The sequence below is a fragment of the Coffea arabica genome, chromosome 2c, assembly GCF_036785885.1.
Source record: "Coffea arabica cultivar ET-39 chromosome 2c, Coffea Arabica ET-39 HiFi, whole genome shotgun sequence".
NCBI lineage: Eukaryota > Viridiplantae > Streptophyta > Magnoliopsida > Gentianales > Rubiaceae > Coffea > Coffea arabica.
In genome coordinates this window covers 69,577,786-69,605,297 of record NC_092312.1, presented here as the reverse complement: position 1 = coordinate 69,605,297, position 27,512 = coordinate 69,577,786, and the positions used below count along the sequence as shown (strand labels likewise).

General features: G+C 35.1%; 2 protein-coding genes and 1 long non-coding RNA gene across 3 annotated transcripts; 1 reads left to right on the top strand and 2 right to left on the bottom strand.

Annotated features, from left to right (window-relative positions):
- Positions 1-473: 473 nt before the first annotated feature.
- LOC113723707 (transcription factor bHLH94) lies at positions 474-2,058 on the bottom strand. Its single transcript, XM_027246687.2, has 3 exons — positions 1,502-2,058; positions 962-1,399; positions 474-755 (listed from the first exon to the last, which is right to left on the bottom strand). The coding sequence occupies exons 1-3, from the start codon at positions 1,955-1,957 to the stop codon at positions 654-656; spliced, it is 996 nt and encodes a 331-aa protein (XP_027102488.1). The 5' UTR covers positions 1,958-2,058; the 3' UTR covers positions 474-653.
- Positions 2,059-10,354: 8,296 nt separating this feature from the next.
- On the top strand, positions 10,355-13,392 carry LOC113727584 (uncharacterized). Its single transcript, XR_003457861.2, has 2 exons — positions 10,355-11,019; positions 12,487-13,392. It is a non-coding gene; the product is annotated as an uncharacterized lncRNA (long non-coding RNA).
- A 4,946-nt stretch (positions 13,393-18,338) lies between these two features.
- Positions 18,339-25,749, bottom strand: LOC113727583 (aspartic proteinase 36-like). The gene is made up of 12 exons (XM_027251828.2): positions 25,196-25,749; positions 24,962-25,082; positions 23,953-24,380; positions 23,692-23,848; positions 22,797-22,879; positions 22,621-22,717; positions 22,398-22,470; positions 21,897-22,097; positions 20,759-20,883; positions 20,550-20,651; positions 20,374-20,471; positions 18,339-18,965 (listed from the first exon to the last, which is right to left on the bottom strand). The coding sequence occupies exons 1-12, from the start codon at positions 25,525-25,527 to the stop codon at positions 18,797-18,799; spliced, it is 1,986 nt and encodes a 661-aa protein (XP_027107629.2). The 5' UTR covers positions 25,528-25,749; the 3' UTR covers positions 18,339-18,796.
- Positions 25,750-27,512: the final 1,763 nt, after the last annotated feature.

Genomic DNA, 27,512 nt, shown 5'->3' with positions numbered 1-27,512 from the left:
AATATCCTCACAAGAACAAGCCATAGATTACATGTTGATTAATGATAACTCCAGTCCTCCAAGCTTCTCAATTTTTCTTGATTGAGTGATCGATAACCAAAAAAGAAAAAAAAATTAAAGATCCATAATCCAATTTTTGGGTTTTATATTTCAATCATGGTGCCTTTACAAGAATGTGATAATTTCTTGTCGTGAGTAATGGCTAATGAGTAATTTGCTTGGTCTAAGACAACTCATCTTGGAAAGTGATTGGCTACTGCAGGAAAGAAAGATGAAAGATTAATCAAAACTTGCAACGGATTTTAAGCTGGTTAATTAATTGGTTTAAATAGTGTCTTAATTGGGAAGAAATCTGCAAAACTTGGAGGAAACTACCTCCATTTTGCAGATACATTTCAGATTATTGGTGATATTCTTAGGCTAGACCAAAATAATAATAATAATAATTGTTATTATAATAAGTAAAAAAAAAGTTAAGGAGAAAAGTCATTGGTTCATTGCAGAAGGCAGTGGCAGTACTAATAAACAAACTCAACTTCAGGAAATGTGAATGAATTCAAATAAATTACTGTTAGAAGAAAAGAAAATGTAAATTATATTTTCCTTTCATCATCAGAATAACCGAAGTTCGAATACAATCCTAGCTACAGTAGTTATCCGGTAAAGACGGCAGCCTCTTCCTGGATTCTTCTTAACATCTTGTTCACGGCAGCGGCAATTTCATCCACAGTAGTCAATCTGCAGTCGTCTTCTACCTGCAGCAATCCAAATGCCAAATGAACTTATTAATCCATTCTAATTATGGAGAAATAACTAAATAACTTTTGGACTTGGCCAACAATTTTGGACGTAAACAATTGTCCGAACAATGCTTGAATGAAGCTATCAGAAACCGGATCTTTAGATAACTGATGTGTGATTTGGAGCTTTAGATTCATAGTTTATGTATATATATACTAACCTTCAGACTGATAGAATAAAGGACAATTTGATCAGCAGTTGTAACATTGAGATGGAGGATGGTAAGTCTGAGGCTTTGTAGCCCAGAAACCATTTTCATCAGCAGTTTGGGCCTCTTTCTTGATCTTACTTTGAGGTTGGCATGATTTTCAACCATTGTGACTTCAATATCAGCCGCTGCTAAACGGTTTCCTCGAGTTGAAGAGGGATCACTCATCAGATTTGTTATGGTAAAGGCATTTTCAGAGCTGGTCATAGTAGCTGAGTACTGTGGATAGGTGAAGAACTCAGAAAATGGAGAAGATGATGATGATATCAATGAAGATGGTCCAGAATCATAGCTCCGATTCGTATGACTTTGACCATCAAGAAACTGCAACTGTTGCTCAAGCTCTTTAACATAATTAATCGCCCCGCCAACTATTGATGCTTGATCACCCTGGTCATTACAACAATGAGAAAAACATGTCACTCTGTGTCTGACAATCATTGAGAAAATTAGTTTTTACAAACATGAACTGAATGAGAATTTAGGACAGACCTTTTGAACATAGCCCTCAGGCATTAGGCCGCGGAGCAAGGAAAGATACTCATTCATTTGTTTCCTGCGATTTCTTTCAACTGCAATGTGAGCCATTCTTTGGTTTTCAATCTCTTCCTGGTTCTTTTTAGGCCTTGACCGCCGTCTTCTTGGTCTAGAACTTGACATGGTGCTGGAGGAATCGAGCTGCAGGTTCTGATCATCAGGGATTTTGTGAACACAACTTTCCAGCTCGGATGCTGCATTTGGAGCCCAATTCTCGGATGGTGGAACGGTTAGAGAAAGTGGAGACTTTTCATCTGTATTCTCTTGACGAAAGTCAAAAGAACTGCTCTCAAATGTCTCTGCAAAATCAAAATCACAGCCCCAAATGTTGCCACCGCCAAAATAGTTGCACAAGTCTTTGATATTGTATCCAAGCATATCTTGTTGATAGACCACCGTTTCTAGGGCCATTTCCTCTAATCTCCGAAATGATGAACTTGGTTATTATTTTTTTTTTTAAAAAAGCTTTGACAAGGCTTTTGCCGAATAGAAAAACTCTTACCAAAAAGCAAAAAGCATTCAGCCTTGATTTGATTATACGGATAGGACTGATCTTTTATAGACAAGAACCATAATATGTTACTATTGTTATTTTTCACGTGAAGGGTTATTAAATTCTTCCATAATGCTAGAGCTTGAACTGTTGATCTTCATTCTAATGATCTGTCACTTATTTTGCTTTTTCATATTTTTCATTTAAACTGCCTAAACATTGACAGAGAGTACTTTGGTTTTGTCTTCCTTCTTTTTTGTTTATTTATTTATTTTTTTGAATGTGGCATGTACGAGTTCGCAATCATGCACAATCTATTTTTGATTTATTTATCATTTGCACCAAGCGTTTTGGCTCATTCGTGTTTAGTGTTAGATGCTGTGCATTGATGCAAAATTAAAATCATTAGTTCTCTAAATTGGCATAGTCTTTAGATTATAAGTTCTAAATTGATTAGTCAAGGAGTCCACGATCTGACGGCTAAGACTTAAAGCTCTTTGGTTCAAATCTTCCTTCTCTCTCTATATTTCTTAAATCCTACGTTTTTCCTATAGAAAAATTTTTTTTTGACAAAAGAAAAAGTTCTAAATTAAAAAAAATCAAGATTGCAAAATATATTCTCGTCCAAGATAGAAAGAGAAGTTTGCCCATTTATCAATACAAATCGTGGAAGTAAGGCAACCTGCATATTTGCTCTAGAGGCCGAGCCACCATGCTGACTTCATCACCCCTTATGACCAAAACATGTTTGATGACCTATTGAAAGGGTTAAGCCGATCGAGTACCCTTTCGGGCGGTGTCTCCTCTTTCTTTGCATTGTAAGTAGTTAAGCCATTCGTAATTCTTTGGTGCCTTGTGTTCGCATTAATGTGGAGTAGAAAACAGAAACAAAGAAAAATATCCTGAGCAGTATTAAACATGTTCAGAAGAGTCCTATTCAGGCCTTAATTGGTTAAAAAGTCATAGTAGTAAATGCTGCATCTTTGTTAAGTTGGTAACCTCATGAATTAAAGAAAACTGGCATTCATATTTGGGTTTTTTCTAATGGATGTATATTGAACGCTCGTTATTGCCCTACCTTGCATTAATACATTTTTTCTAATTAACTTTATTTTTTAAACAGATATAACACCTGAAATACATCTTAACTAATAAGTGTTTAATAGGCACTCGTTGGACAGGCTCTTCATATTTTAGTCCCAAGTTTTACATCTGCAATTAAAAACCTTATGGAATATCCTAATAAAGAACATTTTAATCTAGAAACACAATAGATGGAGAAAATAAACCATTTCCTATAAGTTCCGTTAAAGCTAAGATGGTGGTGTTATATGGACAGCAGTTTTGGTTCAAACACCAGGAATGACTTGTAACAAATTTAGGTAATGAAACTATCCGTCCTTCAATTCAATTTTTACAGACCACAGTTTACAACTATATAGACATTGTTGTATCCACAAGAACAATTTTTATACTACAGCTTATGTTGTATATTATGAACGTAGTAGCTGTCCATGAGAACAATTTACTACAAGGTGAATTTGGTACTCTATAGACATCATTAGCCATAAAGTAACTACTTTTTTGTAATTGCAAAATAGTCAAGTGAAAACTACATATTTCTCACTTTGTCCCCCCCCCCTCTTATTGACCAATTGGATCAATCCAAACCCTGAGCATTTTAATTGTTTCTATTGTAATACAATCGACTCAGCAAACTCAAATTGAACTGCATTCCATCATGTTAGTTGCTTATATTGCAAGGAAAGGATATGCATACCTTTAAAAAATCAATAATTTGCGAATTCGAGAAGTTTATCCACAAATCATAATATTAATTTAATTTTGCAGAGGCCATACTTGTCTTTCCCATTTTTTGCATGTGGATCACATTACCCTAATTATTGCTTTCTTCGAGGGCATATAGGTCACTAAAACGTCGAAGTTTTGCTGCGTTGATTGCATCACTTGAGAAAATTTAACCCCTATGAGGCGGACTGATATGATTACAAGTGCATTTTGTAGTTAACCTTTGACGTTTAAAAGATCTATATGATTTTCCAAAAATCTTTTCAAGTGCTGCACCGAATGGATGTTAAATGCTTAAGGACTAAACGAAGAAATTAAAAGTTGAGGGCCTAAAACAAAACTTTCATATTAGTTTAATGGCTTTCTAATTAATGTGATTCACAGGAAAGGAGAAATGTAAAGGAAAAACAAAAATCAAGAAACAACGCAAAAAAATGTTCTTATAATGTTAAAGCCATATAACTAATGAGGCCTCGTCACTGTTATAGCTAGTTTAAACCTTGTTCTTTTCATGGCATGGTCGTCCTTGGACCATGAAGGTGATGTTTTAGCTTGATTCTCTTCCAGTTCACTTCCTTGGAGGTAAAAAACTTTGATTTCCCACCTGCGGTTCTACAGTTAGTTTTCTATGTATCACAACCTTGGATAGAGCTAGACTGTAAATTTAACCACTATTGTGTCTGACACAAGACAATCTGGCGTTTCATATAGTAAAAAAAGATGCATCTCCATTTTCGTTGCAGGAGTAAACGAGGAAGGGATATATGGAGCTAAGTAAATATGCTAATTAAGGACAGTGATTAACCAACTAATACCCCCTTTTTTTTTTGATTGAAAAAAATAGGACTAACCAAATAAATTGATAGATGCCACTTGGCTAACCCTAGAAGCCTATAGCAAGAACATGTAGGAATCAACCACTCTGCTATATTAATTTTAATATGTAGCTGAAGGTCCATTTCTCTCATTGGAAAATGGTTACACTCAAACTAATGTGTAAGATAAAATATGGTAGAAGACTTAACTGGCAACCTAGCTATTTGACTCTATGTATGTATTAGTTAATTGTAGTTTAGGGGACATAAATATGATTTATTTTTCAAGGAGACAAGAATGGATGCCTATGAGACAAAATTAGATGCTTGTCGCATTAGGATCTTAAAAATAATTAAACCACTTATTTTTAGAATTTCTAGGGTATCTTCCAAGAATATATTAGCTGTTAATTAATTTATAATCACATACATAATTTTGGGACAAGATTCATGACCAGAGTATGACATCAGCTATTCCAGTGAAGATTTTAATGGAGTTATCACTGATTAATGAGTTGCTTGCTGACAATCAAAAAGTAAGGTTTACGAGTTAATATTCCCGTAAGACTGCTTTAGCTCAACTTCGGCTAAAATACAAGAGTTCGAGCTCGACAGTAGTTTGACATAATAAGTGATTTTTTTTGTTTGTACTTGGAGAGTTTCTTGGTCCGTTTATATTCTTGTGCTTTTGCATATAGTAAATTCTTGTGACAAATAAGTGAATTCCAGAGTTACAAATTTAATTTAACGATGTTATATGATCTTGAATTCCAAAATTACTCTCAGTCAGTGTATACATTTTCACTCTTAGATATATGACACATAATCCAAATTTGAATTTAAAATCCAAATTTTATATATGTATCGTGCATCTAGCCAGATAGTGTATATATTGTCAGTATATATAAGATTTACTCTTTAATTTAACGATGGTATATGTATGATCTCGAATTCCTGGAATTTAATCTCTCCCTTGCCTTTTCACATACCATTTGAATCCTTTAGTCGTCCTCATTTAATGTGTTTCCAACATGGTTGGAGTAGTTAAGGCTAGAAGTAGTGTTTAGTCTGGATTCCATTCGGCCGGTCTATCTAATTGCCGTTCTTTTAAAGGTAGACATGTTCAAGTCAATACAAGTTTTCAACATGATGAATGAGATTCTTATATTTGAGCATGAAAACTCTTGAAAATCTGACCACAAAAACAGAAAGAAAAAAAGGAAGTACCAAGACTTCTTGGTGATTGTGTTAAAATGAGTCTTAATGAACGCACATCAGTTGACTAATACTTTCCAGACCCAACAAAAGCCACAAAAAGAAAAAGGAGAAAAGATCATAATAACTATGAAATGTTATAGGCTATGAAATGTTTAACAAGAAAAAGTGTCTTAGGTATAAACATGAAAGACTGATCTTGCATCCAGTTGAAAATTGAAAAAAAAAAAACCATTCCAGATTATTTCTTAACTTCCATGTAATTATTATTATTTTTTTTTGAAAAAAAGAAGGACTTGTCCGAGAGTACTATCAATAGAAAATTGATGATATCAGTTATAGCCAACGTAAATTTTTCTTTTTGGGGAAAAATTGATGATAATATTGGTCAAGCAGGAGGATTTTCCAACTCCGCGTAGTTGGTGAGATGGAGTGTTGACATGCTAAACAAGCAATAGGCCGACCGAATTGATATCATACCACAGACTACAACTGAAATAATTTCAATTTGTACCTTCTTGAAATTTGGTCAATTGCCTCTATGCCAAGGTTATCGGCCAATTTTGTCCTATCATTTTATTGTCTAATTCAATGAAAACAAAAACCCCTCTACCTCTGCCTAAGGAAATCTTGAAATTCTTATTGACAATGAAACTTCTAATTGATTAGATCTAGCTAGATAATAGCCTTTTAATCTAGATTGATATGTCAAAATTTTCAAACTGTCCACGTGCAACCCATTGTGAATTACAGCTAGCAAGTCACTGATGAGGCAGATTAAGAATTGACAAAAAAAAAAAACAAAGGATGTTAAGATATTGATAATTAAAGTGCTCTAACAAAATTTCTAGCATTGGACCAATAAAATCAATTACATACGAGAAATTCAAAAAAAAAAAAAAGAGCAATCTCAACACTCTTCTGTAACTTTAAAGCAAATGAAGAAGTAAACATAGCACGTTATATAAATCATAAATAATAGTTTAAGACAAAGGGATATATATGCTCAAGCTACATTACACTTGTGGATCTTCATGACACTAGCTAGGATTGGCATACTGCCATAGAATTCTGAGAGGATTATGCATGCATACATAAGTTGGTTCAATCCATAAGAATGGATCATTTTTTTTTTAAAAGATTGTATATTTGAATTTTACTGTCAATATGAAATTATATTAGTGGATGACGTGTAAGAATTTCTATAACCAATCTATAGTTTCGGGAGCATGCCTTGATTTGTAGTGATGACCGGAGTCGAACGTACTCAAAACTTTTAATTACAAAATGAAAAAAAATTCTGTGAAGACATGTAACAATCTTTCGAGGGTATTAAATTTGATGTTTTGGGGGCAACACTTTTAATAGTAAAGGACATAGTCGAAAAACTTTCGGTATCTATGTATATACATATATATATATACCACAAAATCATAATACAGCCTCAACAGAACCGAACCTATACTTTTCTTCTTGTAACACAAGGGGCCATAGTTAAGTTTACAGGGTCTCTTCAGAGAAAGGAGTTTAATTCTATATACAGTAAAAATTTTTTTAATGAATATTCAATACGTGCTCATAAATACATACGATCATAATTATTGTATTCTTATATTTAAATATTTTTTAAAAATTATATATATATATATATTAAAATTAGCATGTAGAACTCCTCTTAACAAAACACCCGTTGACCTACAGTTATAATCATGATAAATTTGACCTTTTTGTGGGAGACAGCATGGCGCTTGTACGTGTAAGGATTTACTTATTTAACTGCCCGTGTCCTTGTTTTGTCACTTAGTTGGAGTGTCTTTGCACCTGGATATAATAATACAAAGACAGAGCCGAGCTGGAGATCATATGTGTTAAACGGGAAAATCATATCGATATCTAGGGATGTACGCGAGTCGAGTCATAATCGAGTAGTTCGGTTAACGGCTTGACTTAAACTTGGGTTGATCGAATTCGAGCCGAGTCTCGAACTACTCAATTGTCATTCGAGTCGAGTTTTGAACTAATATTTTGAGACTCGAAACTTGGCGAGCTACTCGTCGAGTCGGAAGTATTTAAATAATATATATGTATTATAATTATAAAATGACCATTATGGATATAAGTTTTACGAAATTTACAATAAACTTTTCTTTATAATAAAATTCAAGAGTCAGTCGAGTTGAGTCAAAAAGCTTGATTAGGCTCGACTTGATAAGGTTTGACTAAAGGTCGAGACTTATCGAGTCGAGTCTCGAGTTTAAAGCGAGTTTCTCGAGTCAAGTTTCGAGTATAGATTTTTTGTACTCGGTCGAGCTCGAGTCGAGCTCGAGCCTAGGTATATATGAGTCGAGTCGAGCTCGAGTATAGCAATACTCGAGCTTGACTTAGCTCGATTACAACCCTATCGATACCTATATATTCTAGTGTTTTCAAGATAATACCCTGAATAGTTTATACGTAATTTTTGGTGTCCTAAACAGTATATAGAAGTAAGGGAAAAAAAAATGCTTGTAGTTTTGGTAAGAATCTCAGGCATTTCATCGCGTGAAATCCTAGGATTCTACCATTACTTTTCAAGCGTTTGAGAAAATATTATACTTTCTATGATACCCAAATTTGAAGTAAAAACAGAAACCTATAATTTTTTTTTAATGTGAAATATCAAACTTGGAAACCAGCCGTGTTAGATTTCTTGCCATCTAAACCCCGGGGTTGGTGGGGGTTACTTAACTCTTAGTAGAAGCCACCCTGCTAGGCTTGCCCCTGTGAGGGTTCTTTCCCACATCGGTAATGGGTAGATAAGTCCCTTGGGCGCCTTTAAAAGTTGCCGGCTTTTGAAGGTTGCTCGAAGATCTAGATTTATCTTGCCGAATTCTTGAGTTTCTTCAAGAAATGTCAGAAAAAAAAAACCCCGGGGGGATGGTGGGGGGGGGGGGGAAGGGGATGATGTAAAAGAGGTGTAAACAAATTTGTAAAAGAAAATGACTAAGCTAAACAAATAAATTCGGGTAAATAGTGCCCTTATTATGTTGATGAGAAATTTTCATCTAAACAGAACTGATCATTTAATAGAACCTCAAATTTGACTATGCATTAAAGATAGGGCGCTAAAAGTGCATGAATGTAATAAACCTGTTTAATTTATTGCCTCATTTCAAAACAACGCATAACCACTCGTCTCTTCCTCTAAAGTTCAAGAATTTGTCTTCTGCGGATGCGCAGCATGCGCTTTGACAGTGAAGTTCTTGAAAATTTGTCCTCTGCGGATGCGCCCTGATAATCAAATTCTTCGAGCCATCCTAATGCGTGCAATATTGATTAAATGTGTGTGTATTTAATGGATTTCGGTTCTTGTCGTTGTAGGTACATGCATGATGCAACTACAAACTATACAATTTATACACATCAATTATGCCCATAAAAATCTACATTTTGGAGAAAAAGGAATTAATGGATGTAAATGAATTTAATCAAACCGAATACCTTAGTGTTCAATCTTGTTTGATTATTTTAACGAATCTGAAAGTTTCTTCAAAATTGACTTGTTTATTTGCCAAACCGAATTTGACTTGTTTGGCTTGTTTATTCGTCAAAAACCAAATTTGAACCCTACATGGACAATGTCAAGGAGGAATTTGTGGCCTCACAAGTTTCATTTCACTCCATTTCAGGAAAAAAAGGTCATTTAAAATTTTTTATACCATATTATAATTTATTTACAATTTACTTATAATTTATTTATATCCTAGTCCAACTTATTTACACTCAAAGACAAACTTGTTTGAAATGGAATTTGTGAGGCACATCCGCATCTAGGAGAGAGATGGCCAGCAAATACAAGTTAGGGATGTGTATTGAATTTGAAATCGGTAATTCAAAAGTCTGAATTTGAAAATTTCAATAAATTGAACTTGGTAAATTTTGACATATTTCATTTCGAATTCAAAACTTTCGAATTCAAATTCGTTTTGAATTCAATTCGGAATTTATATTAAAAAAAAACTGGTTTGGAATTTATTTAAAAAAAAAACCTAGATTAGACAGTTAAAGGTATTATACTATTATTATTATTATATAATATAATGGCTTACATTTATTATATTGTATTATACATATGAAATTAAAAATGAATTAGGTAATCGAATTCCGTTTATGATTTGTGAATTCAAGATCAATATTTCAGCTTTTAAGAATCATGGCCCTGAATTCGAACCAATTTCGTCACTTCGAATGTGAAAACTCCGAATTGCTTTTTCCGTTTTCTGAATTTTTTACTTCAAATTTCAGAATTCAAATCACATTTAATCGAAAAATCAGAATTTTTCAGATTTACACACCCCTACAAGTAGCCGGCGATTTCCCATTGCTTATAGTAGTGCACGCTAGCAATGACGTGCATGAACAGTCTTTTTATATTTAATAACTCTATAAATTGTCGAGGACACAGTCAATGATCAATGTTCTCATGTATATTGTTTGAAGGGTTTATCTAACGCGCTCATTAGTTACTCATTAAAATGCACTTCAGGGTATGTTTGGTTTTCCATGGAATTGGGATTTAGAATTGGAATTGGAGCCCCAATTCTAAATCTTGTGTTTGGGTACTACCTTTCCGATAGAATTAGAATTGAATTGCAATTCTATATTGATCGAATTCCACGGTTCCAATTCTTTGACTAGACCAAAGAATTCCAATTCCAATTCTACGGCCAGACTCCCATTCGGATCAACGCGCGGACTTTAAATGGATAAAAACTCCAAAACGGGTCAACTATAAAGCTGGATTAAAAGAAAACAAAGCTGGCTTCTTTCTCTCTCTTCATGAGCGGATCGCCATACCTACCCTAATCTGCTCTAGCGTTCTTTGCCGACGCTGCCTCCTCCTTTTCCTAACACCTCTCCCGGAACCCCTCCAGGCCTTTCCTACTCCTTCTCTCCTCTGCAGCATCGAGTGGGTGAAATTTACAGATTGAGTTATATTTTGGTCTCCTTTCTTTCGTTTCCTACCTATCTTGAATTGTGCCTCCCACCTTTACCTTTGCCATTACTTCCATTGCTGTCACCATCGCGATCGCATCCTCTCATCCTCACTCTCCTTCCACTCCTTCAATTCTCAATTCTCGACAAATTCAGGATTTATGATGGTATATTCACATTTAAATTTCTGCCAATCAAAGATTGATTATTTTGGGTTGTTCCTCTGATAATGTTTGCCATTAATGTTATAAATTTACTACTATTTTTTTGCTTCTAATTCAACGTTGGGACGAGGATAGAAAAAAAAGTAGTACTCTGTTGCCCTGTTCTTTTTTATTTCATTTTAATTAGTTAGTGTGGTCCCTAGTTTTTAGATGGTTCTCTTTTTATTAGGAATAATTAAAAATGTTTGTGGTGATGAAGATGAAAGGTCGAATTTGTATATATCATCCTTTGAAAAGGTTTTGAAGGTTTTGAGATGCATTTTCTGGTAATAATAGCTACAACTTTCTGGCTATTTCAAGTATGCATTTTCTTATATAATTTTCTTTAATGTTTGTTACCAATTGCTGGTGAAGTAGTTGTGAAATATTTTATTAGATGCTGATGCGGGTTCATCTCCATGTGTTTTTGAAATTAGCATGAAAAATGGGAAAGGGGGTTTTTTTATTTTTCTATATTCTTTGCTTGTTGATCATTGCGGATCGGAAAAATTGAGGAATTTACTTGTTAGGGAAACTTTTTGTATTTTTAGTATGAAAATGAATAATATTTGTATATTGCAGGAGTGGAAAAAACAAACTAATAACAGAAAAGATCAAGAAAACTTGGTGGAATTGGACAGATTTTCAACTGAATGGAACTACTAAATTGCTAAGCTTGCTTAGCTCCTATTATTTATGATGGTCGAGTGAGATATTATGTTCTGCCATGTCTGCTGGTCTTGTTTTTGTTATTACGCTTTGATTGGTACAATGGAATTACACTTGCATTTTTTAGGAACATTGTCTTCTGATGACTACTAGTTGTAGTTGTGTAAGTAGCATGCCAGTCAATAGCCACTGTTTCTTCATACTTAAGACTGCTTAACTTTCTTATCACCAATGTGTTGCCATTCAGTAATGTGAAAATGTAACTTTAAATGAAGAATATGTGCACAATTTTACTACTGTAGGGGACAAATTTACCTTCCATTCTTGATTTTGGCTTGGAATGTTCACTTTCTTCATTTTACAGATTGTTGATGTTTATTTTCTGGATTTATAAGTTTTATTTTTCTTTTGCTAAGTTCTGAATTATGATGACCAGTTTATTTCTTTTATCAGTTATTAAGCTAGTAGATCAATTTAGCCTAAAAATAATAGTAATAAAGAAGCTAGCAAATCATTTGTTGGATACAGAAAAGAATGCCCGAGAAGTATGAGTCTTGTCTTCATTTGCATTCCATATTCAATTTGTCTAAACATGTGATTATCCCACAAAGTTATTTCTTCTTTTGCTGGCTAAGAATGTCCATTCTGCTTGTAAACATGTGATTGTTGACTTTTACATTTTTGCTGGACTGATCATGACCTATACTTTCTTTAGGTGGATTGTGAGGTAATTTGCTTTTATCATTTGAATCTTGCTTTCAGGTCTTTCAGTTTGCGACTTAAAGGTGCAAAACATGTTGTATATGGCTTGATGTTTGTTTGGTGTCGATAGACAACTAGACCCTTAAATATGGCAGCAAGTTGTGAGAATATATGATCTTGAGCATTCTTTGCAAAAGGTCGAAGAAGCTCTCTTGTAGGGACTGGAGCAACTTCACTTGTACAACCATGAACCATGTGATTAATATCAGATTATTTCACTGGATTTACATATGGGTTTATGCATGCATAATATCTGTTTATGCATGTGGATTTGTGTACGTTTGGCTGCACACCTTTCTACTGATAATTTTCTCTTTAAAAATCAATGAATTGCACAAGATGAGATATTTATGGTTTGTTGGTAACAAGTGATGCAGGTTTTTGTTCAAAACTGTTCTTGAAGTTTTGGGTCAAACGTATCTGCATCCGTAGTAGTTTGCAGGTGGCTGCTGAGCGTGTCCTTGTTCTGAATACTATGAGATCCAAGCTGCCTGTCGCAGTTACTACTACGGATGATGCCAAAGATTCTGTAAAGGAGGAAATTCGTTTGAGGTGAAAACTTTCTGAAAATTTTTGACCATGGGCTTATGTTTTGCTTATCTCTGAAGATTGCTGTTAGAGAAGAGAGTCCAGGACAAAGTGGCAGCGTGTCACCTTTCAATACTAGTGGAATGAAACATCCCAAAACTGGGTTTATACAGTTGAAGCATTTGATCAAGAGTTTTTGTTACATATGAAGGATTTATTTGTAACTGATTGTTTTCTTATCTTTTTCTTTCATGAAATATTGCTTCTTGATTTTGTAGTTATTGTCACATGAGTGAAAAATTGCTTCAAACTTTTCCTCTCTCATAGTTTTATCATGCCATTGGTACTTAATGGAGGAGTTTGAGTTTTAGTTGTGCATAGCTATTATGATGGATGAAATCTTTTTTGAATTTTGCATAAGTATTAGAAATAAGAAAGAATTTTGCTTTATTAAATATATATCAAAACACAGTTGAAAATACCACGGCTGAGATGGGGAAATATTTCTTCACAAAAAGGGATAATGGATCAAAACATGCTAAAGGAAATGCTCACCAAAGAAATTGATATGAGAGTGAGAAAAAATAAATTATTAAAGGCACAAATTGATTTTTTCTTTTAAATCTTTAGTAAAAATTAGCTAAATGTAAGAAAAAAAGAAATTATTATATAGAAAAAAAAAGAAAAATTTTATGTAAGCAATTTTCTTGAAAACAATTCTAATTCCTAATGAATTCTTCTCTCATGCAAACAAAGAATTTGGAATTCCAAATAAATTCCGTATCAATTCTATGCATTTTCCAAACGAAAGAATTGAAATGACTTGGAATTCCAATTCATAGAATTCCAATTCTATAGAATTTTGATTCTAATTCAATTCTAATTCTATAGAACCAAACGTACCCTCAGGGTTTTTGAAAGATAAGATTAATTAAAAAAAGTGTCTAAATATAATGGGTATATAGTAATTATTAGCGTGTGTATCTATACATGGTAAGTTGAGTAAAGCTTAGAATTATTAACGAGTATCCATTGAATATCCGTTAAAAAATATCTCCTTTTTTTTTTTTTTTTGAAATTTACATTGAAACCATACTCTGTCCAGTGTTGAATATAGACTTGACAACTCCAGAAGGATTTGCTGACAAAGAAAAGAAAAATCCAGAAGGATTCCAAATTCATGACTTCCCCCCTTCCGCTTGAAGCTGGAAACCTCCTATACATGGGCTGAATCTGCGAAGTAGTATTTGATTTCTTATCCCATATTAGAAAACAAAAAATGGAGAATTTCTTCTGCAATTTAGCAGTTAAAAAAAATTAATCAAAGGATTTTTCAAGAAACACATGGGTTTCTTTGAATCTGAACCAAAAAGATCAGCCACAGGAGCCTTGTTTCCTTGGAATCCTTTTTAGCCATCCCATCATTTGTTGGGAACGTACTAAGTTGCTATCTCTAGCCCACAGTCTCGAGGTCCATTATCTTCCCACTTTTGACTAAATATAGTGGTACCACTCCGGCAAACAAAAGTGCATCATGTGTTTATCAAGCTTTCGACCTATCACAGATTCGCATGTCTAATTTTTAACCAATTAGCATGCGGGATAGATGATAACGTGTTAAATCTCCCATGTTATGAAAATGGACCTTTAGTACTAAACTAGTTGGAATTAAACCATTATCCCATTTCTTCCCTCAAAAGGGGAAAAGAAAAAAAAAACCCATCTCATTAATTGGAATGCATTTTTTTCTCTCCACAATTATATATTTTTACCTTTCTAATAATTTTTCCTTGCTTCCCTTTTAAAATTAACTATGCTAAATCGTGGATGAAATTGCTCCAAGTTTAGTGGTCGTCGTTTTATTATTAGTAATCTCTTAAAAGGAATGTTCTCAAGTATACTCCTATTTCTTTCTTTCTAAAAGATCAAAACAAATATACTTGATTTTCTCTAAGCCTCTAGACAGTCCTCTCTCTCTCTTCCGGGTAAACCTGACATGCGTTAGAGTAAAACCTAGCTACTTAATTACCGAACACGCCTTGCTCGAATGGTTAAGGTTAATATCCCATAAATTAAAGGTCTTAAGTTCCGTTTCTTGGTGGGGTGGGAGGTCAGGGTTCAACCCTTGCCTCCCACCAAATTGCCACTTTAGGTGGCTCCCTTGCCTCCCCTTCCCCATAGGTTAGAATAGTTTAGGTTATAGGACTTCTACCGTTGCGAAAAAAAAAAGGTTCCTGTTTCTTAAACTCCACCCTACCCTTGTTAAGGAAAATAAAGAAGGTAAAACTTAGTTACTTACAAAATGGAAATAATTAAAACATGTTCCTTAATGCCTTAATACAAAATATTAGCGGCAGACATTACAATCAAACTTTACAAAACGTCTCGATAGCTAGCCGTCTGAATGGTTTCCACCATGAAAATATCATAAACACACTTGGGACAGTGATAATGACCTGCGCTGGTTTGGTCTAAATCAGTAGTAATCTTAGTAGTCTACGTGCAATGCATGAACCTAGTCATGTTTCATATGTGCTACGAGGATATTTACATAACCCCTCGATCTCGAGTGTGTTAATTGTTTATTCAAGAACTAACAAATTCTTCAGAAACTATTCGAGTTGCTTAGTAATATATACTGTTCGTATATATACTAATGGGTTTTTTTTTTTTTTTAATACCGTAGATTCGAGAGTAAAATGGTTCCTTTTTTAACATAACTTGTTATTAGGGTTTTAAAATAATCGACCTCTTAATGAATAGTTTAAGCTCAAAGGGAAAAGGTTTTATCCGACTTTAAATTGACAAGTTTGTATAAAAAGTTAAGAATTGGTTAAATCATGAAACTCGTAGATTTTCGACTCTATAAGCTTGGATGTGTTATTTTATTTTCATTTATTATACCAGTACAATATACGGATACGGTTAATGTCTTTATTTTTTTAATGAAAATTGAAAAATGTGCAACAAAATCCACAAGCTTATATATGCCTAAAGAAGATCGAATCTTACTTGAGCTTAACTCTTAAAACTTGCCTCGAATCCAAAACTTTGAATTGAGCTTGACTGCTTAAAAGTCTGATTAGCTAGGTTAGATTCATTCGGACTCCCACTTGTTAATTTGTTTTTGCAAGGTAATAAATATATTTACAGGTCAATCAAATAAAAAATAGAAATTTTTTATTTTTTATTTTCTGCGACTTGGTATACTTCATTTGTGCTGATCATTTACCAATCATTGTGTCACACATGCAACTTTTCATCTGATCGCACCAAAACTCACATGCAGTACGTCCAGATCTCAATACTACCACATGATTTCCCAACACAAATTTCTATTTGATTAGCAATCTTGACGTGAAAATTTGTCCTTACACTGCTGGAATTTCTCTGTTGATGGAAACTGTGAGCTATGTCTATGATGCCTAGAAAGAAAGGCAGCTACTTTGTGAAACTATTCTAGTCCATGCATTGTCCGGTCCGGAACCGTTTCAGAAACAACGGCTTAGCAACAAAAGTTACTTTAAGATATCCTATAGCGGTTTCAGATTTCGATCTCATCATCTAGTTTGTAAACATATATAGCTTTTGATATTTGTGTGGAGTGGATAGGATGGAAACTTGTATTGGCAGAGTGGACCAAACCAAATCTCACAAGTTTCTTCTTGAGTATCTAAAATTGGGATTTTGTTCCTCTTCTTTTTTTTTTTTTTTTCACTCTAAACGTGATTTTGGAGGGATAATGGAAATGGGTTCGAATGAATTCCAAATACTGATCTCGGTGTGAGAATTTTAATTTGGGTTTACTTTCACACACACACATAGTGGTTATTAATATATATATAGGGTTGGTCCAGTGACCAAATAAATGTACTCTTTTTTCTATCATATATAAGATTCGAATTTTGGATCTGACAATTGAGTACCGGGGGAAGGGGTTGAAGGCGTGTGTGAGCGGGAATTGGTTTTCTTTTGTCCCAAAGTTGTATGCAAAATTCCAGAGGCGTACATCTGTTAGTATTCGTTTATTTCTTTTTTAGGACTCTGTGCCACAAAGTAGCCAGTCTCCCTGCCAGGTCACTTTGTGCGATGCTCTTGGAGAAGGTGTGCTCAAGTGATAGTAATCTGTATCACAGCAGTATCAATTTACCTCATAATAATTGATGTCGGACCAAAAAGAAGAATTCAATAATTGAAGATATTTTGGTCAGAAAGATTAATTAAGTTCATTGCTTGCAAACTCAACAAATTTCAACGAAATCAATGCACAGAAAAATGCAATGAGAAATGTAGTCAAGGACTCAAGGCCACGCTTGAGGGGCATTCCGCAATACGTACATTAGTTTGCTTGAATGAGTTGAGTTGTATCGTAGACTTGTAGTCTGTGGATGAGAATGCTTGCAAGCTCAGCCATCGGACCCGGGAATGGACTTCTTTTTCATGCCATTCAAAGAATCTAAGCCAAGACGCCATCCAAGCTATAAATGAGAAAAAAAAAAAAAATGAAGCAATGGCTTAATTAGATTGCTTGTCAACTCTTTTTAACAGATTAAGTTGCTATGATCATGGTGATGTCTACGTTATGATGTAAGAAGACCTACAACAAAAATACTGAATTGAAAGTGCTCAATTATTCAATCTCAGCAAATCAGATATGCAGGTGTGACACCACAAATGCAGCTACACTTTTTCGAGGGGCAAATCTAAAAATTGGGTAGTGTCCTTTTGGCCCTGATGATCTGTACATAATGACAACTCTTCCACGAGAGTCTTTTCAAAAGTAATCCATGGACAAAGACCCTCGTGTCTCAAGCACTTATCCTTCTATAAGTTTTTTTTTTTTTTTTTTTTCCTTTTTTCCCCCTTCTGATTAGGGTCTCAATTCATGGGAAGTGTGGATTAGATCTCAATAGTAATAGATTAGCAGTATTGGGAATCCATTCAAGTTTTGTTTGGCATGGTTCTCTCAATGTACCATGGAACCACAACTTTATGTTTGTAAAAGAATCACCATTCGTTTGTTTGTCAAGGCCCGATTTTGATACCAGCAAGTTGGTATCTGAAACTTGAAGGGTGAAAAAAAAAGGAATAGTGACAACATTTGTACTTGATTTCACGGGCAAAATATTCCACAGTGAACTGTAATAATTTCTTGGTATATGCAATCATCATTTACCGCAGTGAAAACAATTAGGATTACACACCAGTCGTAGAGAGCTTTAAAAACGTTCAAAAAAATAGAAAAACGCAGTCCCAAAGATACAATAGAGATGCATATATCAAATTGAAAAGGGCCAGAAAGTGAAAACATGTACAAAGCTAGATGCAGCATTGAAATCATCTTTCTGATGAACAAAGCTTAGGAAAAACCCAAAAGTAAAAGTATCGTGCTCCTTGAGAAGACATCCTGTAGTTTCACCACAACATTTTCTCCAGTGCGCAGTACATATCATGCGTGCGTATATGGTATTACCTATTTCCTCTAAATTCACTATTGCAGATACAACAAAGTAAGCAAATTAACAAAAGTAACCTCGCAGAAGGTCAAGTTGTTCATCAAGCGATGCTAATCTTCTGACATGGAGAACCTCGACTATCCTCTTTAAAATGTCTATCCTTGTTGGATGGACACTTAAAAAGCAATAGAACACCTATTGCCATGCACCGATTCTTTTTACTCCAGAAAAATTCTGATTGATCCTTAGCCGTGGCTGAAGAAACGAGTCATGAAAGTTTGAAAAAAAAAAGGTGTTCATACACTATCAAAGTAGGCAACATCTCCTTAGAGTGGTTGAAGTTCTTGCTCAGGTACAGCAGCATCCACAGGCTTGTATGCAACAAGTGATTGTTGCCTTCTCCACATAATCCATGCTCCAGAAGCAGCTAATCCAAGTACTATTATAACAAGAAAAGCTACAAATATAATGAAGTAATTTTGCAGCCACCACGTCCTGAGAGTACCAGCATAAACCAATAGTGAATGAGTTAAAAAAAAAATGGCCCAAAAAAAAAAAAAAAAAAAAAAAAGCTGTGTCCGGGCAATGTGAGAGACAGAGAGAGATTCGCTATCCTCCAAGAATTCCCAGAAATGGCAAGCAGAAGAGCTCACAGGATGTAAAATTTTACCAACCACCCTGCAAACTAGACTAGTCCTCGTAATCACACTTCTTGTTGGAAAAAAACTCAAGATTGGAGAGTACAGTTAGACAAGATTTGATCATTTTCAAATTCACACTCAATGTGGTTTACGATTACGTCGTCATTTCCATATTAAAACTTCTGTTAAGTTACTGTAGTTTGTTGTTTGTCTCACAAAGAGATATAAGTTTTTCAACAAAATATAGCAATCATGAAGCAATAAGAATTGATGCACTGCACCGTTTCTTTAGATAATTTTGAGTTTCACAACATAAACTGACCACCAAGTTTGCCTTTTCAAGTATAACTATCCGTTTGCCAATCCATATGTCTGCATGTGTGTGGGAGGACGACTAGAGATTGAAAAATGAGTGGGTCTAAATCTAATTCTCGGTAAATTCACAGAAAGGTTAGTTTCAAAAACCTTATTAGCAGCAGAATGTAGAAGTGAAAATCCTGAGCTATATACACACTATGTGAAAGAAAAATACTCTCTATTGTTGAGTGCACCAAGGCATCTTACAGCTCACCAAATTAACAACAGCTAATATGGAAGAGAATTGTCATATGTGTGGTCAGAGACAGGCCAACAGAGATGAAGCATTTTATTAGCAATGAAGTGCCAAAAATTTTCAGTCACTTATGGAAATTATACAGTAGAAAACCCAAATTATGGACCCCAAAAAAAAAAAAAGGTAACAAGCAAAAACATATCAACTAAAATCATGAGCAATGCAAAGAACCAAAGTGTGTAATTTCCAATACATGAATATAAATTATCCAATCCCCCTCCCCCCCCCCCCCCCCCCCCCAATCCCCAAAAAAAAAAAAAAAATCCCCAACCTCTTTCACACAATGGCAGGAACTTTTTCTTCCATTCCAGAAAGCAAAGCTGTAGGAAATGACAGGCGATGAATATCGTAAATTAGAACTACCCAAGGTACAAGAAGCGTATCTTCGAAACTGTGACTTACGAGAATCATCAAATGTCAAAATTAAATAGCTTATAGGTCAAGCCTCTCAAAGTTTTGCTTCAAATGAGATGCAAAAAATTAGCTTCTGTATCCTTGAATAACCCCAACCCATGATCCACAATCGTAAAAACTTAATAGCAAAGAAAAAACAGAGAGATGTAATCACAAAATGATAAAAGACAACAATGATGATAAACAGTGGGACAAATCAGGTTGAAAAGGAGCACAATGGTAAAGATGGGGCTACCGTCTTTGAGGAGGCTCAATATTCCACTCAAAAAATTTGTAATTTCCATACGTATCAGGAAGATGCACACGATTTTCTGCCAACCGCGATATTATATCCTGTTCAAACCAAATGCAATAACCAGAGCTTTATTCTCTATTACGAAAATCAAATCAATTATAAAACCACATAATTACCATTGCAGTTGCGTTGGACATGAAATCTGCAGACCCTGCAGGATATATAGCCCATCTAATAAGTGAATCATTTCCTTTGGATGTGAAATTAAGCAAGTGAACCTGCAAACACTCAACCAAGTACAAGTCAGTAACATCACTGCAGTGTGGTTATGAGCAATGAACTGTACAAGGCTAATATATGATTCACAAACTCAGAGCTAAATAACCTGTGAAGCATTGACATCTAACTCCTTTGCCATGTTTTGGGCAAGTTCTGGAATGTGAGGCTTCAAGTCTGAAATATTGACACTCAGTGACATATAAAATGTTATATGTCCAGCTCTAAACTCCCCTGCAAAAGGTACAACCACAAAAGAGATATCAACAAGGAATGCTTGACACAGTCTATCAGACAATAAAATGACGATCAACAACGATGCATTTCAATGAAAAACTAAAACTAAAACTAAAAGACAATTTAGGAACAGCAAAAATTTGGACAACCGTGGTAATCCAGCTTGTTAATTGTATAACCAGTTAACCACCAGTAGAGATCACAATATTACAAAAGAAGACATTCATGAGGATTGCGGGCCACAAAACCAGCACAGGGATTGTACATGTGGGTGACAATTCCAGTTTAAGTTGTTGGCATCTAAAGGTGCACTTTCAGAACAGAACCTTACATGAAAAAATAGATCGACACTCATATAAGAAGCGACAGATGAATCAAGGTTGAGGCTAACAAGAGACAAAATTAACGTTGAGGCTACAACTGGCAGCAATATGTAAAGACTTTCAGATGTCTATCACTAACTTTACGTACGGATGAAATGTTCAAACCAATCATTCAAGCTAGTTAAATTGTTGGGGCAAACATTGTTTCTGATACTTCATCTAGTCAACCCAAAAATCATCAACTTATTAGGTGCTTCTGGGGATCTACTGCAGTGAGACTGAGATACAATATTGGAGTGCATGACATTTAGAAAATGTCAAAGGGCAGGAGAGAATTCTAGAAGCTCAGTCTTCTTGAAATATAATTGCACAATGCACCAAAAAAAAAATATTACTAACTGTAAATGCATAGATCTCTCTCCTTATTATCAAAAGGGATGCTTGAAAATTGTCCAATAAGGCTTCAATGCATGAAAACTACAAAACAAAGTTAAGAATGAAAAGGTGGGCGACCTTTAAGTACATATTGGTTTTGCACCAATACTTCAAAACATTCCCAAATCACATTTAAAAAAAAAAAAAAAAAAAGAAACCAATGATGATCCAATTACTACCAAAATTTAGCCTTATAAAGGAGCATGAAACCATCATTTAACAAAGTTAAATCTCAAAGACACAACATCCTACCATTGTATAGTGGTTGATCTGCAGGAGCGGTCGCAGGAGACACATTAGAAGTGAAGTTAGTATTGTTCAACTCTGAGGGCAGAGGTGGAGGTGCATTGGATATGTGAAGCCTTTCCCATAAATGAGAACAATTGGTTTTCCAGAAACCAATCTTTTCATGTTCACGATCATATGTTACAAGAGTATTGCGCACAATAATTCCTGTAAAAAAGTCAGATGTATGGATGCTAACTGTAATACTAAGGATGTAAAAGAGAGCAAGCTTTTCCAGAATAGTTGCATGGGTAACGTATTATTCGCAAAAAAAATTATTTGATTGCATCATAAACACAATTTTCAACCTTCTTTTTATCTTTTCAACCACCTTTTTATCTCACATACAGCACATTACAAAAAGTGATGCAATGTTTTTCCAAAAAAAATTATCCCAAACAATCCCCTATCCGAACAAACTCACTGACTTGAGAAAGGGCTTTGGAGGAACATGTTAGAGCTCTGTACCTCCTAAAAGAGTTGTTGGATCTTTCCCATTCTGAAAGATCCCCAGGCAATATGCACCTCGCACTTTTGAATGCTTTAAGTGGGAAAACATGAAAAAACACCAAAATGGGGGAAAATATTAGTCATCACATCAGAAAGAAGTGGCGCAAGCATTAGTAGATACAAGAAACAGCAACTTTGCAGCAAAGTATGACAAAGGATGAAAAGTGGGCAAAATATCTACCCGGAACAAGTAATTTTCAGGGGTAAGAGAGAGCTTCTGTCCATTGCCAAATACCATTTCAACAGCAGGAAATGTTTTTGAGAGTTGTGACGCATCACTGAATCGACACAGGTTATTAGGTTACTACATGCTTCAAGAAGGTCTAAAAGACTTTATTCTAGAAACATTTATAATACCTTCCAGCACCAGAAAAGCAAGTGTCTTTGTAATTTGGATCTGGACCTTGGATCTGTTTTAACGAAGGGACTTCCTTCATTATCTGCATGCAAAATTTAAGATAGGATATTGTCAGCACGCTTTGGTCATAACCATAATTTATGAGAGCTTTTCAGCACAAATAAAATGAGTTGAGAAAATCCCACCACATGCTACAATTAGAAAAATGAAAAATGTTTGAAAAGGTCAGAAAGAGGAGACACACTCCATATTCGTAAGCAGGCACATAGTCTCATGCATGCACAGGGGGGAAGCACATAATACATGTGGACTAACCTTTAAAGAGATGATGACCTCAGGTTCATAAGGTCAATACCATTTCTTACCAGAATAAGGCAGCATGAAGGCTCAGATACTCAGACAACATATTTATCTATTATTTTGGGAAAGGGAAAGAGTTACACTTATTTTGCGAAATTAAGGGGGAGAAAAAGGAAAATCAAACAAGAATCTCATCATATCCAAGTGATACAATGGCAAACATGAATTGATACAGGCAACATTAAAGACTAGAAATGGAAAAAATATGATAAATTTTCATTCCTCTGAAGTCAGAATATAAAGGACCACAAGATTGTCTAAGTTAACATGTTGAAACTTATGCATTGTACTTTAACTCGTTTATTAGTATAGTATGAAAAATGTATAGTAATGAATTAAAACCATGACAAAGTACAGGACAAGATGGTGCATCACGCCCATGTGTCTTGAAGTAAGAGTTGTATGCAAAGATTGCATCACTATTAAACCGTGGCAAGCAAAACAGATTGCACATCTTAAAAAGAAAAATGGGGAAAAAAAATGGCAAACAACAGTACCAACAAGCATAGTCAGACAACAGAAGCTGACACTTACAGCAGCTTTGAATGCTTTAAATGCTTCTTCTGGTAGGTAAGCATATGTGGTACCACTATCAAGTACAGTTCCATGTTTTCGATCAAAAACCTGTCGTTCTAAACGCAATGCCTTTCCAGCAACATGTATCTCCTTCAGCTCGATGTTGTAGTAAGGACTGTTGCCATCCCAAGACTAGAGTAAATGTGTGAGATGTAAAAGTGCATGTGTTAGGAGAACACCTAACATTTTGATTAATAAGTTAAGTATTGATGAATGTACCTGCGCTCAGGGTCTGAGCGGGTATAGACCATGTCAGCAGGAGGTGAAATTCCACCAAGGACCATTGCACCTCCTCCGACATCCATGCCTCCATAACATAAAGAAAAAGAATCACTAATGACACCTTTTCCAACAAGTTGATCGACAATACTGAGATCTCCACGACCCAAGCCCATTATGCCATCAGCATGCTGACTATATAAATCACCAGTTTCCATATTTTCACAGCCAAATACTGCTCGCTGAGGTGAAAGTTCACTTAGGTTACCAAAGGACACGATATCCTCCCCAAGGATCCCACTGCTGGAACTCATTTCTGCATATTGCCTATCATAAATACAGTTCTCTCTCTCACTGTCGCACTTGCACTCAATGTTGCATTTCAAGGATTGATAGCTAGTAGACAATTCTGGCTGAAACCTCGGGTCCTAATGGTCATGAAGATAGAGAGAAAGCAATAACGATCAACTCTAATTGCAATATCCATATTTTTAAAGCTCAATATATTCCACTCAATTTCCCCAAATAAGCAAACGAAATCATACACCACAAAATAACAAATCTCGATGCACAAGCACAAACAAACACAAAGTAAATGGCCAATCATGATATTCTGGCATTTCCTGGCCACCTACTCTGGCAACCACTACGCCAAAACTACGTTCAACAAGAAGATATTTTGTTTATTTTTGGCCTGTAATTGCAACCGGATGCATCAGACGTCACACAAAAATCTCAACTTGATACCAAATACCGTTATAAACTATTGTCTCCAATTCATCATAACTGAACGACTCCATCTATATGTTAATAAAAAAAAACACAAAAAGAAAAGAAAAGAAAAAGTCTCAATGACATAAAGTGAATGATTAACCAATACTCAAGCACACAAAACCTTTCAATTGTAACAGAAAAATAAAATAAAATAAAATAAAATGAAAAGGCATTCTCATCTATTCAAACGTAACTGATTGACTACGTGAATTAACTGAAACTTAGCTGAACTCACCTGATGCTTGCCGCACTGTTCACAAGTGGAACAAGGCACATAAGTAACAGTACTCCCCGTATCCACTATCAGAGCGAATTCCTGCGGCGGCGTTCCGATCCACAACCGCGTCGTGTAATAACTGCATCATAAAACTCCAAATCAAACACTGATTTCATTTATCCGTGTTAAAATTCAGAACTCAAACGAGATAGTGGAGCTGAATTGAATTGAAGAGTAAGCCGAAGAACCGACCCGTTGAGTAAGAGATCATCGTGAAGCGACATGCGAGCGTTCGGGCGGCGGCTCTGGAGGTGGCGACGGGACTGTTGGACAGAAACTTCGTAAGAGGAGGAGTAGTGGTTGATCCGAGGAGGCGAGAGGAAAAGAGGGAGGAACATGGTGGTGTGGTGAGTATTGTCGGCAGTTCCACCTTCACCGCCGGAGTTAGGAAAAATAAAGGTTTTATTGAAATCCAGCTGCGAAATTTGAAGCGAGAAAACTGCGTCACCGAAGTTTAATACGACGACGTAGAAGAGGATCAGAATTATTGTCTTGACCGCCGGAGTAAATCTTGCCCGTGCCATTTGGTCGGGCGATTGAGAAATCAGAACTACCTAGTATGATAAGGTTCTTCTGCTTATTTCTCTGTATCTTTTTTTTTTTTTGTTTATTTTGAATTTAAAAAGAATTCTGGTCTTCGCCTATCGGGCTTGGTCCGGCGGGGCTAGTGGGGTAGGAGGAGGGAAGGGAGGTTGAAGAAGAAGCTGCCCCTAACCGAACGAAATGTTGACTTGGCAACCTTCGTGAGTGTTAACTGAAGGAAGGAAGGCATTATCAGCGCTTTTCTTCTTTTGTGTGTGTGTGTGTGTGTGTTTTTTTTTGGGATAAGTACTCATTACCCCCTATAGTTTTACATAATGTCAAATGATCTCTTTAAAGTTTTGAAATAATCACATAATCCTTTTGTGATTATATATATAGAGTAGAACATAGATGGAATGTATAATCAGTTACGATATTTATACTAAATGCACTTTAAAAACACATGTGATAAAATGCTAATATTCATATAACTCTCTTATTGATTGTATAAATATTCACTTAATCTCTCTTTAATTTTTGCATATATCTACATAATTTCACCTATGTTTTATATATGGTGGTTAAGCCATTGATTGATTTGACATTTAAAAAGGGCGCTATTGGTATTTCACCTAACAACCTTTCATAGGCTATTTTTCATCAAATTTTCACTTTACATAAAAATTATAGGGGGTGAAATGGATATTTTAAAATATTATGAAGTCGTGTGACAATAAATGAATCCATAGGTGGTTATATGTAATTTATCCTTGTTTGGGATATAGTGATATACTACTCATATTTGGATTTTTTTTTTCGGATTAAATATTGGGAGGGATTAGATTAATTGACTTAAATAATACAAGTGTAACAGATATTTTGATTTGCAGATTTGATTTATATATATTATTTTTGGGTGGAATTATTAATTGTTATTGAATTGAAAGTATAAAAATGTAGGTCTGTTTACTCTCTCTTGGCCACTGATTTTTCATTAATATTAACAAGTGTTGTATGATCTGTTACAACTTGGGACTAGATTTTTTTTTTTTGGGTCCTACTAAAAAACTTGTCTGGCATTGATACAGTAAAGGTATTGCAATCTGATACAAATAAACGAACTTGGAGGCTGGAGCAGTTATGTTATATTCAATCCTCTGCTGTTGTTGCATTTGTTATAATCTTTAATTTATAATCACATTATATTATATATATATTTTGTTCACAAATACAACAAATAATTGTGATTCTATACCAAATAGTATAACAAATAGGAAAAATCATTCAAAATATCTATCACATTACGCCAAATGAATTTTTTCATTTTTTACTTTTAAAATGGTAACTTTATGTTCCTTATAAACTCAAGTTGATTAAATTTAGTCCCACCTTAGATTTTCACTCACTTTTTACTCTAAATTCATCACATGATCCACACATAGGGCCTGTTTGGAACCTGAATTTTTTGGGAGTTTGTCTAAAACTTTACTGTAGTGCACTGTAGAAGTTTTTAAAAAAATTTTGTAGAAATTTTTGTAAGGTGAAAAATTTTGTAGAAGTTTTTGTAAGATGAAAAACTTTTTTTTTTCTCTTTCCCTTTCTTTTTCTTTTTCTTTTTCTTTCTTTCCTTTTTCTTTTCTTTCCTCTCCTTTTCTTCTTCTTTTTCTTCTTCTTCTTCTTCTTCTTCTTCCCCGTTACCTCCGCTACCCCCAGCTGCAACTCCACCTCCCGCTTCCCCCTCCCTACCGCCTTCCCCCTCCCTCCTCTGCCCCCCCCGCCGCCTCTCTCTGCACCACCCCTCTCTGCGCCGGATGTAGAGAGAAAAAAAAAGACAAGAGAGGATGATGGCAGGGGAGGAAGAGGGGGAGAGGGAAAAAAAAAAGACCGGCACCGGAAATTGGTGATGGAGCTGGCAATGGAGGTGGTGGTGGGGGAGGAAGAAGAAAAAAAGGGGAAGCGAATTTTTTTTTTTTTTTTGTGTTTTGGA